The 16,443-nt window shown below is 40.9% G+C and overlaps 1 protein-coding gene across 1 annotated transcript in view; it reads left to right on the plus strand.

Annotated features, from left to right (window-relative positions):
* The window catches only part of ccbe1 (collagen and calcium binding EGF domains 1), a 60,879-nt gene extending 50,985 nt beyond the window's left edge, over window positions 1-9,894 (plus strand). Inside the window, exons 10-11 of the mRNA XM_084046322.1 lie at window positions 5,400-5,435; window positions 8,028-9,894. Coding sequence (XP_083902448.1) covers window positions 5,400-5,435; window positions 8,028-8,282 — 291 coding nt within the window. The 3' untranslated portion in view covers window positions 8,283-9,894. The remainder of the gene's footprint in view (window positions 1-5,399; window positions 5,436-8,027) is intronic.
* The last annotated feature ends 6,549 nt before the right edge of the window (window positions 9,895-16,443 follow it).

Consider the following 16,443-nt stretch of genomic DNA (forward strand, 5'->3'; position numbering starts at 1 on the left):
GATGAGAGGAGAAGTCAGGTGAATATACTATAATGTCATCAAGACATACCAGCAAGGATTCTGTCACCTGACCACTCAGACACTGCTGCATCAGCCTCTGGAACGTCGCGGGCGCATTACAAAGCCCGAACGGCATGCGTTGAAACTCGAACAGGCCCAGCGGGGTCGTAAAGGCGGTCTTCTCCCGGTCCCGGGGATCCATTCCTACTTGCCAATACCCGCTGGCCAGGTCTAACGTGGAGAACCATTGCGCCTTCGTCAGGCTGGTGAGCGTCTCTTCTATCCTGGGTAGGGGGAAGGCGTCCTTGTGCGTCACGGCGTTAAGTTTCCTGTAGTCGACGCAGAACCTCCAGCTGCCATCTTTCTTCTTGACCAGTACGATAGGTGCCGCCCACGGACTGCAACTCTCCTTGATGACTCCCTTCTCCAGCATCTCATTCAGGAGGGTCTTCATCTCCCGGTACATGGAGGGCGGCAACGGCCGGTGTCGCTCTCGTATGGGTGCCGCGTCTCCGGTCGGTATCTGGTGTTGCACGACGTCCGTCCGTCCGAAATCCTCGTCATGGATGGCGAACACCTTCTTCCACCGACACAACATCTCGTGTAACTCTCTTCTGCGCCTCCGGCAGGTCATCACGCTCCGTCAACACTTCCATCTCTTCGGGCAGGGTCTTCAGTGGTCCATCATCTTCCACACTGATTACGGCCACTTCCACCTCTCCGTCGGTCCCCAGGGACAGGCTCAGGTCCCTGCCGCCTCGGACATCCGCTTCTTCCACCGGGTACAGCCTCCCCAGCTTCTGGTGGCGGTCCAGGACCAGACTATATGCGTGTGGGTTGCACACTCGTATGGGAACACGTCCGTGGCGCACCGTGACGAGGGCACGGGCCACTCCCAAATCTTTTCCATCCGGCAAGGCTTCCATCAAGGCCTCGTAGTCCGCTCCATTTGGTCCTCTCCAAGCGCGGCCCCAGATCATCACTTCACTCTGCGCGGGGATTCGAATCTTCCGCCGGCCGACCGGCCACACATAACCGATGGACCCATCTTCGTTCGTCACTGCCTCCACCCTCCTACAGGTGGCGAATGCGTCCTTCCACAGCGTCCTTCCCTGCTGACATGGAAACACAGGCCTCCCAGGCCATTTAAAGAGGGCATGCCATACAGCGTTCACGACATTCATCCCAATAATCAGCGGTTGAGTACAATGTTCATCTTTCACGATTACAACTCCTCTCCCTGGGATCTTCATTCCCTCCAGCTCTAGGTCCAATATGGCATAGCCAGTGTACGGTAAGTCAAGACCATTAGCGGCGCGTAATTTAAAAACAAGGGGCCCATTTCCCAACGTTAGGTGTGAGAATTTTTCCTCAAATAAGCTTTGCTGCATTAATGTGACTTGTGACCCAGTATCCAGTAACCCCCTTAAGTGGACTCCTCCCATAGTGATCCCAATAGTCGGACAGTCCCCAATAAACACTTCATTAGCCCTTGATCTGGCGAGTGCGCGCTGCACCCCTGTCTCCCGGACCTCGGCGACAGGGCGTACTAGTTTAAATGATTGGGGTCAGATTTACAAAAGCGAGCAATGTGCCCAGACTGCCTACAGCTCCTACAGATCGGCCTACCTCCCTCATCCCACTCGTTGCGTTGGTACGGCTCCCGGCGTCGTTCAGATGGAGGCGAACCGCGAGGTCGTGTATCGGTGGTGTTGGGTCGAAGGAGCGGTCTGATCTCTTTCATGAGCTCCTGCGTAAACCCCTGCATTTGCGATTTGACGTCTTCCATAATCTCCTGTTTCAGTTTCTCTCTCCATTCAGATTCCTGTGAGGGTGTTGGGATAGAGACAGGTTTAACAGCATGGCACAAGATTTCAGCAGTCCCTTCTCTTCTATGTTCAGTGTCTAGTAGGAAGGCCTCATTTTTTAGGGCGGCGAAGTCTTCTGTGGGGTTTCGACGGGCATATATTCTTAAGGCTTGACCCAGAGGGCCTTCAGACAGTCCTACAAGTAACTGCTCTCGCAGAATGGCATCGGAGGGAGCGGTGTCTGGGTCGAGCCGCCGCAGCCCGCAGAACAACTCTCTAAGCCTCAAAATATAAGCCTGCACACTTTCGCCTGCGCGTTGCGCACAGCCATAGAACAAGGCACGAGCTTGGGAAGCAGAAACAGATGTTTTATACAACGTGTCTAAACATTTAAAGACTTTGGCCACTGTATTGCGATCTTCCTTGTCAATTACACTAATTTGTCGCTTAGCTTCCTCAGTAAGGGTCTGTACTACAAAAGCAACTTTTTTCTCCTCTGTTAAATCCTGAGTGCCCAATAATCCTTTAATCTGTTCTCTCCATTCCCTGTATTTCTCCTCACCTTCTATGCCCGAAAACTTAGGTAGCCACGGTGCCCCTGGATACACTGGCATCATCATCATTACTTTCTTGATTCAACCAAACAAAACAAAACAAAAAGCAGCAAAACAGCAAAATTTCAATACAGTTTCTCTTAGGGATTTTGTGTTGTTCTCTACCCAGTCCTGCCGCGCTACGCCAAATATGTGACGGTGGCCAGGTTGTCACATGTAACTTGCCACTTCTTTTTAGAATGCTGACACTCTTTACTTTGTCTCAATAATAAATAAATAACAATACACATTAAACTCACAACAATAAAATATCAGTTGCACGGTAAAGTGCGGGGTGCGTAATTACTGTGAGAATAATACTGTTTGTTAGGTACTGCAAGACTACGCCACCTTTTTATTTAAGAGGTAGGGTCCTCTGTAACACTCTTTCTTAGGCTATTCACAGGTTCGAGTTTACCCAGGTAAGTACAATACTTTTAAATGAGAACAACACTTCAACACATATCCCTTGGAGAAAGCTGGACGGAAACAGGTTTGTATAAAAAGGTAATCTATTTTATTAAGCTAATACAGTGGCGTCTATAAGCCATAAAATATTGAAAAGCATAAACAAAATATAACACTAATTCTAAAACCTCAACCTCCTAATGCGCCCACTAACTAACTAAAATACAGGAATACAGACAATCACCAAACACTAAAAACAGACAGGGCTTGTGCAAACTATAGCAAATAAATAATGAATTTAGCGTTAAAGTGCCAACTATTACGGAAGCAGTAAAGTGCCAAGTGCCAATTCAATTGCTATATGTCATATACTCATCACGGTTCAATGCAAAAGGTGGGAATGTCCTTATATGGGGTTTAACTGGAGCGGGGGTTTAGGCCAGGAATCACTGTCTCTTCTTGTCTTCGTGCGTATTGCCTGCAATCATAGAAACTAGAACCAGTTCATCTGTTCAGGTATATTTCACATATGAGGTTTAGGACCGTGGGTTTATAAAGGTAACGTTGCATAGAAGGACACTTACTCGCCCGCCAGACTGTACGTCTGGCTTTGAGGGTGTGAAGCGCGCAACGTTATCGCCACTGGACCTCTCCTCTGTTCCTTGGTTCGTCTGTCTGTCCTCCCCGTCTCTGCTGCTACTGCGCCGTCTGCTCACCGTCCGCTGCTGGTGGCTTGGTACGTGCCGCGATCACTGTATTCCCCACCTCTGCTCCGTGGTATGTCTGCTCCTCCTGTGCACAACCGTCCCTTCTGGCTGTCACTTCCACACTGCCCTGTATGCCTGTCTCTCTGCTGTCCAAGTGGCTCGCGCTCACTTTTGAATAAGGTGGGCCACACCCTACTCCGCCCTCATTCGCTCTGCCACCAGCGTGACCTGGGGACATTGGCCGTCCGCTGTCACAAGGCCAATGTCACACAGCCTATAGGGGAGTCCAATGTCAAGTGGCTCGGGGACCGGGGGGAAATACATTGTCAACCATAAAACATGCAGTGCAGAAATATAGTTAAGAGAATGATGTTTTTAAGTGCGTAATACAGGTTTTTCATCATCAATAAAAAATGTTACAATTTGGTTTCACCCCCCTGCTTTGACCCTGTCACATACATTCAATCAATCTCATGATTTATTGATCTCATAAAAATTGCATACTTGTATCTGTTTTATCGCTGTGTAATATTGTCATTCTGTGTGGTTGTACTCATAACACAATTCAAAAATATATATTTTCAGGTGAATTAAACATACAAAACAGTAAGGTTACTGACTCCAGAAACTTTGACTGAAATGAAATCTAATCTCAAATCTAAAACTAAAGAACGAAACAGTGAACACGTGAAAATGAAAAGTATTTTAAGAAAAAGTATTTAAAAATGTGTCAGTATTTTAATTAAGAACACTATTCCTCTGTATGATTAAATGTCACTGCCTCATTATGGATCTGAGATGTTTTGTTGTTTTAGTTAAATAATAACTATTCTGGTTGTTGTTGTTGGTTGATAGATTATGTTTGTTTGTTTTACAATTACCATACAGCCATGTTACGCAAACCATAGTGGACATAATTATAAGAGCAAAATAGCAGAAAAAAACATATATCTTCATGTTCTATACCTCCACAGTAATCTGTGCTTGCTTTAGTTGATTGATAATTTAGGGAACCGTGAAGGTGTTTTTTTAACATCCTACTTTGCTATTCTCTCACCACAGCTTGGGTGCTTTTGTGGATAGATTTAAGGGCGATAGCAATCTATCTCTCTAAGTAACAAACTCGAACCATCTGCCAAAACACTCACAGCCCCAGTGTGACCCTGAACATCAGTAACAACCACAGAAGTTAATTCAGTGTGTGTAAGCTACCTTAGATCAACAGGCGGCCATGATACTTTGCAGTCTGGCAATCTGAGCATTTATCCTTTGTTGAACAATAATTTTGAATTAAATGTCGAAACTTTTGAGAACAATGTAAAGGTAATATTTCCTTTGTGTGTGTGTGTGTGTGTGTGTGTGTGTGTGTGTGTGTGTGTGTGTGTGTGTGTGTGTGTGTGTGTGTGTGTGTGTGTGTGTGTGTGTGTGTGTGTGTGTGTGTGTGTGTGTGTGTGTGTGTGTGTGTATATAGATATATTTATAGATATACTGAGCTTGTAGATTGGCTATTTTTGCTACTTTTTGTAACTTTTTGTAACTTTTAGAAAAATAAGAAGAGAATTTGGCCAAAATGGAGACGCCAGAATAAGGATACGTAAATAGGTATGCCAAAATAGGGCTGCCAGAATAAGGATACGTAAATAGGTATGCCAAAATAGGGCTGCCAGAATAGGTATGCCTATGGGACGCCTATAGTATTTGGCCAAAATAGGGATGCCAAGTTGAAAGTGGTTAAATATTAATCTCTTCCTCAAGTCGGTTTTCTCTTTTCCTAGACCCCCAAGAAGATGCCCTGATCAGAATACAATGAATTCTTTCCATGCTTCTTCCCACTGTAAGTTACTGTAACTCATCTAAACCAAATATTTGTTTTGTTTCCCCAGGGGGAGAGAGGTTCTGCTGGGCCCTCCGGACCACCAGTAAGACTGCCTATCTATACAATACACATGAAATACCGTTATTATATAGAACACCATCTCTCTGTAAGATGGTGTATAGAAATACAACAAACAGATCATGTCCATCTGTATGTAAATAGTGTTATCATACACAACACACATTAATGTGACCGACACATTATTGGTAACATTAACCTAGTGTTTATTAATGATATGCATGTAATGTTAATAATAGACAATATATAACTTACCAAGTACACTGAAAAGTTGTAACAATATTTTTCTTTTAGATCATAACCTTTACAGTACAAAGCAGCTCATGGTGTTAAGGGCTTGACATACTCAGTTGCACACAGTGTTGCCCAACTAACTATAACTCCGACTTTAGCCTCCCTACGAGCAGTGATGGGCAAGTAGTTATAATTACTAGTTACTGCTTTCAAAAAGTAACTTAGTTATTACACAAGACTTTCTGTGAAACTTAGTAGTTACCACGCCTCCATGTTAAATTCGGCATAGGCTGGCCAAAAAAAAATAAGAAAAAAGGTTGTTTCGGCCTACTATCCCGGTCGCGTGAATCCACATTATCATGTGTCTTATGCAGAAACCAAAAAGTGGAAGTGGCCCTGAGCGCAGACGCTGATTGGCTCTTCCACTGTTTGGTTTCTGCAAAACGGCCACTCAGCACTATCTATTGGAACTATCTGTAGGATACCGGCAGACGGCAGATTAATGTGATATGCAAAAAATATGCATGCATAAAAGAACTGAGTTTGAGTTTCAATGTGAACACTAGGGGGTGGTAATTGCCATCCCCTGAGACCCCAAAGGACACCCCTGGATACCGGGATTGCCTTCACATTTTTTATACGATACTGAAAAAGTTAAGAATTGAAAGATTTCCGTAACTGTAACAACATTATTGAATTGGTAAGAGTAATTAGTTACACTACTAGTTAACGGGAAAAGTAGTGGTGTTACAGTAATGTGTTAGTCCCAAAACTGCCTAAAAGTCTTGCCTACAACACAGATACAGTATGGGTCCATTTTTACGCTCTCAGTGTGAAATTAACCCACTTGATGTTACTGTGTGGATAAAGAGTAAAAATAATGTTCAAAAATGTTTGTTTACAATGTCATCAGGTTCTCTACTTCTGTGTCACATAAGCTTCAAAGCTATCTTCTACAGTATATCTAATTTAATAATTTCAAGTCAAGGCTGTATTTTCTTTCACACATTTAATACTTTTTTTTTATAAATCTGGCAAAAACCCAAAACAATCACAGAATTATTTGTTTTCGTAATTATTAGTTTTTATACAAATGTGCATCTTCTGAGAATTTTTTATAGAGCAGGTCACGTATTCAATTTGTGGAAAAGGTAGTGCACGCACATCCGTTGGTCCAGGTGCTTAGACAAACAAAGTATAATGAGAAAGAATAAAGTCTGCACACTGGTAGTTGCAAAAAGGACTTCAGGACATATATGTCCTGGTGAAGGCCTGAACAGGCTGAAAAGTTGACGAGCAATAACTTCTGGAGCTTTTTGCAACTACCAGTGTGCAGACTTTATTCTTTTTCACATAATTCGATTTCCCTTGAATATCTTTGCTTGACCATAGCTGCTCTGCAATGACTTCATAGGGGGTTCTGAGTCATATCGTGGGGGGCTTTGGCCCATTAGATACATTGATCACACAAAGTCATTAGTAAAACTTTCTCAGCAGCAATCCTGAACAGCCCATTGATGAATTGCATTTGTCTTTTTTATTATATTAATTATCCTCAGTTTTTCACCCATGCCAAGTGAGAAGAGCAGTGGTTGCCATCTTGACACCATGTTTTTCACATTAGTTATATGCTGGGCGGTTTGAATTTCTACCATGAAGTCCACACATCTGTAAGGAAGGCAGGCAACAGGAAAGAGGTTCTTATTTTGTGTGATGAATTGTAAAGGGCAGAGGTCAATGAATAGTCACCTTGCTATTCGATTCAGAGACAGAAAAGGATGAGACAGCTATGAACAGTCAAAGTTTCATCCCATAGATAAAACGGAGACTGAGAAGGAATTAACTTCATATTAATGTATAGCTATACCTATTAATTATCAGTGTTCAAGTAAATTGTATTTGTCTTGCACATTCATAAACGGTGCCATGCCATTGTTCCGAAGTACCATTGGTCCGACGGCATGCTTTATAACTAAGCCTAACCCTAGCTCTGAACCTAGCCTCACACTAGACTGACTAACCTAACATTTTTCAGACTATTGGGATGTCGGAATAATGGCCCATTGTAACATTGTTTTTGAAATGCGCTTTATAAATCAATAACATTGTTTTTGAAATGCGCTTTATAAATCAAGTTTATTATATTATTATTGTTATTATAACTGTTGAGCTCTGTGGAGCCCCACATAAATGTAACCATTCAACAATTTTGTGGTTAGAATATAAAACCATCATGCAGATAATCAAAAGTAACATATATTGTCATTCCACCAGTGAAATGACATATCATAACAGCATGATTATACTAAAGTATTTCAAAAGAACATAAGGATGACTAAACTCTTGAATTTTCCATTGATTTTTTGTTGTGCCTGACCCTCAGGGACCACCAGGCTCCTTTGATTTCCTGCTCCTACTAATGGCAGACATACGCAATGATATTGCTGATCTGCAGAGCAAGATGTACGGCCGACCGATGCATTCCTCAGGGGACGACAACATCCCCATGGTCCCCGACAGCTGGAGGGACAATCAGGACAGCCTGGATATGGGCTCTGGGGAAGATTTCAAAGACCAAAAACCCTGGATTGGTGGAGGATTAAAGAGGAACCGCAAAAGGAAACCATTTCGAGACTGATCAGACTGGTTGGACAATTTGAAGACAATGGATTCCATTGTTTGCTTGTGGCAGGTGTAAATATTAAATGTGTTTTATTTAACTAATTATAAAACATAATGTATGCCTTTTGATCAGAGATATCTATTTTTGTATTGTGCAAGATTGTGTATTTCTATTTTTTTGTACAAAAATGATCATTGAATGTCTTAGCTCTATATTATTTTCCGCCAGATCCTTCGGGCCTTCTTGTCTTGTTTGGTGAATTCTGCCCCAACATCAACAGCACTCAAATCAAACTTCTAAATATGTTTGCCTACTGTACCTAATCGTTACATACATTATAATGTATTCTTAAATTGGAACATCCCAGAAAGGTTCATGGGGTTGGGGGGGAGAAAACTGACTGAGTACTTATCTGTGGTGGAAAGGAACTTCTGACTTCTTGTGGCCAGCCTATGATGTCAGTCGCCTATGTCAATTTGTGCAAGGTTTCGGCCCAATCAAAGTGACTTCTCTATTATAAAATTAAACTTAACTATTTTAGAAAATATTTTAAAAATATTTTAAAATGAGTGAAGTTATTGCTGTAGCCTACTTACACATTTGGCACTGATTGGTCCAGTGTTTTGCGAGATTAGCTTCAGACACACATTAAGACACACACAGACCCCTCTCATTGATGGCTAGCCTCTTGCAGAGCCACGCCGTAAAATCTCATCTATATGAAAAAGTAGACCACTATTGGCAGCTTATTGTGGCTTATGTACCTACATTTAAAATGTGAAAAAATAAATCAATAAATAATGATAAAAAAAACTATAAAGCCCAGCATGTTTAGATCGGCAAATCTGGTGTGAAATTTCATTCATGTTTTGGTTCACTGCACTACTGTACAATGCACTGTGTGGTAAGTAAGCAATAATAATAATGATTATGAAATTTCACTGATTAATTTCAATTGCATGATTTTAAAAGGCAATGAGTGAGTGAGTGAGTGAGTTGTTTGCACATACATTATTGAATCAGGCAAAGTACACTTCCCATTATCTAGTCCTACAGTAATTGTATTCTGATATCTACCCTACTTCTGTTTTGTACCATAAATATTCATGTATTTGTCATTAAATGTGTGAACTGGAGAGAGAGAGTGGCTGTGATTATGAAAGTAGTATTTTGACTTAGAGGAGTGCATCATGGGATCATCCCTGAACATGAATATTCACCCGAACACAGTGAGAATTGTTCTTCTTATCCTGTGTATTTGTAAATGTTGTTTGCATGTTAGTCTGTCTCACTGTCCACTGTTGCTAACCAGAACAAAGTGCATGGCGTCATTTTCAGTACAGCAAGGAAAGACACTGTTTCACATTCACAATGAATCATATTGGTTAAAATCCCTCAGTCTACTAGCTGTTTCCTGCCACATTATGTTAGTGTATGCCCTGTGGGTTTCATAACCTCTCATGTTGCACACACAAAAGCCTTAAATCAACACCTTCCAATATCTAGGTCATTGATCACCTGTTAGCTCACCAACAAACCAGGGTGATCTGTGTGATTGTGAACAGTTAAAACCCACTCAAATAACTCACTAACTCCACTAGATGGCAACCATCACCATTGCAACACTTTTACACTCAGTGTAAAATGCAGTCGTTGAAATACTTTGTGAAAAAAAGTAAAATAAATAAACATATTGTTGAAAAAAAATTGACCATCGTATGGGCCAAGGACCCCTACATTTCTTGACAGTACTAATTTTTTCCTTCTTTTCTTTTCTTTTCTTTTATAAATATCCTACATAAATGAATTTAAGTATGTAATACACTTTCATTTTCATTCTGTGTTTTTAACAGTTTGGCATCTCCAAATGTGTCTGTGTAGGATTTAACTTAACATCAGTGTTTCAGGCTGGTGTCAGCTGTCCTGCTTGAATATATTTCCCTTCAGTAGTTTCATTTTGATTCTCACAATTAAAGGCCTTTTAATTTATCCATAAACATTTACCAACAGTTTTTTGTTCAGACACTTTCATCTTCTAACTAAGAATCTGAACGTTTTTGAGAAGATGTTTTCAGATGATTAAAACACTCCAACCTCTGCTTTTGTATTTCAGTACCTGCCATAATCCACTAGATGGCAATCATCACCTTTGCATGGATTTGACCTTATTGACAGGCGTTCTCTTTCTCTCTCAACTGAAGGCAAGTCTGTGTTGTGAACCTCAGTGTGTCTGTATAATGTATTTATTTGTTTGTTTACTTTGGGGTATTGTATTATCATTGAAAGGGGCAGTAGAGTAGTTTTCTGTTTTTGGTAGGCTACATACTCTGGGGAGCATAAAGGTGCACAGCAAATTCCATGGATATTCAGGCAGTTTTCAAGATACATTTTATTTGGGACCATGTGTTGGAAGGACTGACAGCCATAGCTCTTTAGAATCCCACCATCAAAGCAAAGTCAGAACTTGATTTTACTTTTAGATTTATTAAAACATCCTTTAAACACAGAAACCTACATGTATTACTACACACAATCTGATTATTGATATTATAATAATAAATTGAACATAATCATGATCTGATTATGTGGCAAAGTCCTTGAGGACATTAAGCACCTTGTCTTTTTTGATGCCTTACTAACCACTTTCAACCTTGTGTCCCTACTTTGGGCAAGTCATAGAGAAAAGTATCACAAAAATGTAAACATATAAAACAAATTCAAACATATACGTATGGAAAATAGTGAAAGTCGTGTTGTGAGCCTTTAAATCACTTTTTTCGGTAGCCTCTATCGGCTTAAGTGGGTAAGTAACCCAGAATAAACAATTATAAACAAATACAAAGAGCTTAGACAGATGCCATCTTCTTTTAAAACAACATCATTGTTTACCACTGTTGTATTTTCAGAGAATACAAATTGCATTAACGTATCATTAAAGAGGAACCTTAAATCAAAGGCCTTAAGACTTTGGACCTAACATCTATTTAACAAACAGCACAAATAGCAAATAATTCATCACCAGGCGATCAAGCCTTACAATATTTCACACACACACACACACACACACACACACACACACACACACACACACACACACACACACACACACACACACACAAGATTCCTATTGCCAATGTTTCATGACAAATTAATTAGTTGCTGTTGGAATGAAGGTTTTAATTAAGTAATCAATTAAAATGAATTGCTTAATTTTATTAGCAACAAACACCCTGAATGGGAACAGAGAGCGGTAGGACAGACTCATACCCAATTAACTAATTAATGCATAACACATTTAGTGGCTCTAACTGCTCCAAAAATCCTCCATTCATTGGAGATCATGATAGAAAATGCATTTGTTACCCTTCAACATAATTAAAGGACAGTGCAAATTAAATTCTAATGAGGCGAAAGGCACCCTCTTAACATACATCCTCTCCACCCCCCGGCCCCCAACCCCTTCGAAAAACCCACTGAAAGCTTGCTCTTGTCAAAGCCTAAGTTTAAGGAAGTATTGAGATTGAGAAGACAATAATGAGAGATTGCCAAGAGTGCTTTATATGCTGCACACAGGTAGAGAACTTTGAATGGCTGTTCTTCTGGGACCCCTGGGGGGCCAGTCTTCCCAGGACAACAACACTTGTCCCCTGAGAAAAGAGTCTGCTGAGGAGCCCGGAGAGTGAATGGACATGCACTGCAGCGAGGACAGCTGAATGGTCAGAGGTTCTTAAGTGATTAAACTGTGTTGTGCTGTGCTGGCCTAGTCCTCAATGCACACATGCACGCACGCACGCACACACACACACACACACACACACACACACACACACACACACACACACACACACACACACACACGCACAGTCCTGTATATCCTTCCACCTCTCCCTTTCATTGAGTTATCTTTACTCAGGCTTTGTCTCCATTAATTGGAGCTGATGAGGGACTAATTGGTAGCTTTTTTACAAGACCCGGCACTTAAGCAATAGCGAGCTGAGGGAGGCAGGTATGAGCAGAGTTAATGAGAGGCTTTGCACAAATAAAGGCTTTCAAATGGGCCTGTTTTACAGAATGGTAGAAAGGGAAAGTTTAAGAATATCTTTTGTGTCCCCCACATCTTTCACTTACAGGTATCTGAAAGGAGGGGGTGGGGGGGGGCAGGAGGGCACCCAGTGGTCAGTGAAATGTTGAGCACTTGTGGAAATAAAAGGATCTGTTCTAAATTGTTTGGGGCCCATCGTTTAGTGTGTCTGTAAATAATGAGAAAGGGCTGCTCCTGAAATGAATGTGGCAAAGTCCTTGAGGACAATAAGAGCCCTCTCATCCCCGGACCACACTGAGTTGTGTTGAACCAATCTGGGATAAAGGTTTGACCCTCCTGCTTTGTTAACGCTGAGCCTGTAGTCTATGTGTGCAGAATTGGACCAATTAATAACACATAATTTGAGGTCTATACAAATTCAAATCAGTTAGATAAACCTAAAAGCTGCTGTCCAGTGTCCACTACTAAATTTCAAAAGATCAAGATTGAATCCCTACTATCTTCATCCTACCTAAATATGTGAAAGGGATGTATTCATGTTCCATAAGCTGTTCCAACATTATTGTCAAAACAGACAAGGAACATTATGACATTAAGAAAACATGAATCTTTTAAATCAGTTAACCAGGTTGAGAATCAGCATTTTGTTAGTGTGCTGGCATCCCAACTGCTGTATGATAAATCTTGTGATATTCTTGTGTGTTTCGTGCTGTTGGGGTATGAATAAACACCATGAAGCAACAGGCTTTATTTGTCTGAGCCCTGGTGTCACACTGGAGAGTGACGAGGCTTTTCCCCTATTGTTCCCTATAAGAAACACAAACATCTTTAGATACCTAGAGATCCCCCAAGAAGCTAAACCCCACAGCACAGCATAAAGTCTGATTTATACTCTGTTGTGCACAGGTGTCGCTCGCCGAAAATAGTCAATCTGGAAGCTCAAGCTTGTAGATCTGCTATTTTTGGCAAGTGACACTGGTGAACAGTGAAACAGAAATCAAGCATTTGCTGGACATGGTTGGTTAAAGAATGCTGGAAATTAAATAGCTAAAATAAATACAATACAATACCACAATACAATACAAAACAAAAAATCAAGCCCAATGTCTTTGCAGTGAAAGCTCCTTACAGGTGATACAGTTGATTTAGCTTTGACTAATTGTTTTTCTTAAATGCCTAAAGGTTCTGCTTTCCACTTGCTTCAGATAACCACATGATGACGCCCACATTAACTCACTCACTTTCACCAATACTCATGCTGTGATTCTGTCGTAACTGGCTGGCCAAATATTTGTACTAACTAATTAGTAATGTTATTCACAGTCTCAGTGAACTATTAACATCATACAGGCTCAATTGTTCACTACCAAAAGGAATCATTAGCATTCCTATTGTCATGAAAATCCCACATTTCCTCGTAAAGTCTGACAATTAACTCCCTAATGAAGATCTCTCCACGGAAGAGAGACCTCCACTTTCCCTCTCTAAATCTATTGATGTCTAATTAGGTTTAATAATTTGAAGATGTTACTGCAATGAACAAGACTGGCAAGAGAACTTTTACTTTGTTGTTTCAAACCTGTGGTGGGATGTGGGAGCTAAACTTGGTTTTATTTGGTCTGAAGCGTTTGACATATTCTGCATTGATTCATTCATTTTGGAAATGTATAATGTACAGATCTACAGTATTCAAACAGTAAAGGATTACAAATTTAAGCTATTTTCAAATTGTAAATAGTAGCAAAGAGAATGAATTATCTGCTGTAGCAGTGCTGTTGATGATATTCATCAACTGCTTAGGAAAGTTGCCTACTCGCCAAATACATACTTGATTTCATTATTTAAACTAAAGCAATGGAAGTAAACCAGGCCAGCAGTGAATGCACGGATGTTTGAGAAGCTGTGTACAGGAAAATGTGTACAAACCAAGAGGAAAAAACATCTGAAGAGCACAGAGAGAATGTGAGCTGTGGCAAACTTTTATATATTTTTTGCTCTACTTTTATAGTTTTATAGTCCTCTACTCATCAGCTCACAACCCTCCTAGCTCCACACACTGGCCTCCTGCTGTGGCACAGGACAATCCAATAGCCAGATTTGTTTTTTAATTTCAAGTTAACCACAGATACGCCCTCCACTCTCTAGTCTGACAATTAGACTACTAAACTGTCTCTGTACTTGATCAGCACGCACGCACACACACCCCCTGGTTTTGAGTGAAGATACCCTCTCCAATCTTCACCAGTGGTCTTAATGTGATGCTGCCCAGAGCTTTAGAAGTCAGAAGTGAAGAGCCTTGTTCTCTGTGTTCTCAGCTAATCCACATCCTGTCCTTTCACATCCATGGCCCCAATGATTTACATTGGGGCCATTGGTGCTCATTGTTTAGGTATTTGCTAAGGCTAAGACTTTGTACTTTAACCCCAAACGTATGAGCATCTTATAAATGATGATGCATTGTTATTATCTACAAGAAGCATTTTCATGCTATGTGTTATATACTGTAGTGTATACCAAAGAGACCAAAGAGAAAACTTACTGCTGTGGCAGTGGGGCGCGAAGTGTATTACTTTGGAGGGTACTGCAATGGTACAGTGATGTGGTACATAAATACATGTACGACGTAGTTCCGATTGATGCACATGTCTTCATGACAATTGTCTTTGCCCTAGAAGATGACACCCCCAATGACAACTGGAAGAGGAGAACGTCCCCTTCAGGTTCCCTCCATGCACACAGGCCACACAGCTGTGCTGGTGCTGATAGAAGATAATGATCTACATCAAACACATTACATTAATTACAGAAGAAGCTACTACAATGTACTTTATAGATTTGATGTTAATACCCACAGATGATCCAAGCCCAAGGTTTCTGGCTCTGTTCCAGAGGCGAGACAAGACCAGTCGGCCTTCGCATTAGGGAAGGTAATCATGGATATATTTGGAGGATTCAACCAGCTCATCGGGTGCACTAATGACACATACTGTACAAGTCACCACAATAATCTGGTCAGTATAATACCAGAGGCATTTTGGCACATTGAATCATTACTTTACTCTGTCACCATCATTGGGACATCTGTTGGGGTCGAGTGTACCAGTTCGACTATACAACACCAGAGTGTTTGACACAGAGACCAACTGCTGTCTGAGCACATTTTGATTTTTACCATAGACGCTTTTGTCCATGTGATATGGTCTGCTGGACAATACATTTTTAACATGAAGTTGTTTTTATCATTACTGTAACTTTAAAAAAAAAATGTCCTCAGTGTGTGTGTGTGTGTGTGCGTGTCTGTCTGTCTGTCTGTCTGTCTGTCTGTCTGTCTGTCTGTGTACTGGACACATGACGTGAGGATATGAGACATGGTAAAGAACAGTATGAGTAGGAACACAACACATGCATCTCGTTTCGTTGTACACAGACGTCAGTCTATCTGATAAAGTAGTTGATGGCCATGGTGTCAAGTGTATCAGTAGTGCTTACGCAGATGAGAGGGATTCAACCCATGTATTTACTGGGTCAAGCAGATAAATGTCAGTCCTATAATCATGTAATCATAACAGTCTGACTGGCCTCTAAGTACTCTGACAGTGGGTACTTCACTAGTTTTATACATAGGCTGAACACCAAAATACATTTGTGATTTTGAGACGTTTTGAGTTGTTATGGAAGAGATTTGCCTTACCTGTCAGATCTGCCCCCTCCATTGACTGGACTCTTTCAACCCATTAAAACGGGGAAAGCATCTGTGTAATTTAAAATTTTAGCTATATTTTATACTTTGGCTATTCAAAAATAGCAGACATACAAGCTCATACAATCTATATTTTAATGTGAACATTTTTAACTCAAATCTTTGCTTCTGGGGGTCCCTGGAACAAAATATTTTGAGATGTGGGTCCGCGGGCAAATACATATAATTGTGAGGGTCCTTGACATGAAAAAGTTTGAACACCAATGATATAGCAACATAGGTTTTTCAGACTGTTTAGAAGACATTTGTAGAATCCACATCAGGTCATAATGGGTTACGTCCATGCAGGCTCAAGAAGGCTTCTAAGCTTTTATTCAACAAAAAAATGATCCCTGATGTAGGCCTACCTCATTTTCTATTGCTGTCTGTTTTAT

This window comes from Gymnoscopelus microlampas (assembly GCF_963454915.1).
Source record: "Gymnoscopelus microlampas genome assembly, chromosome: 21".
In the NCBI taxonomy this organism is placed as follows: Eukaryota; Metazoa; Chordata; class Actinopteri; order Myctophiformes; family Myctophidae; genus Gymnoscopelus; species Gymnoscopelus microlampas.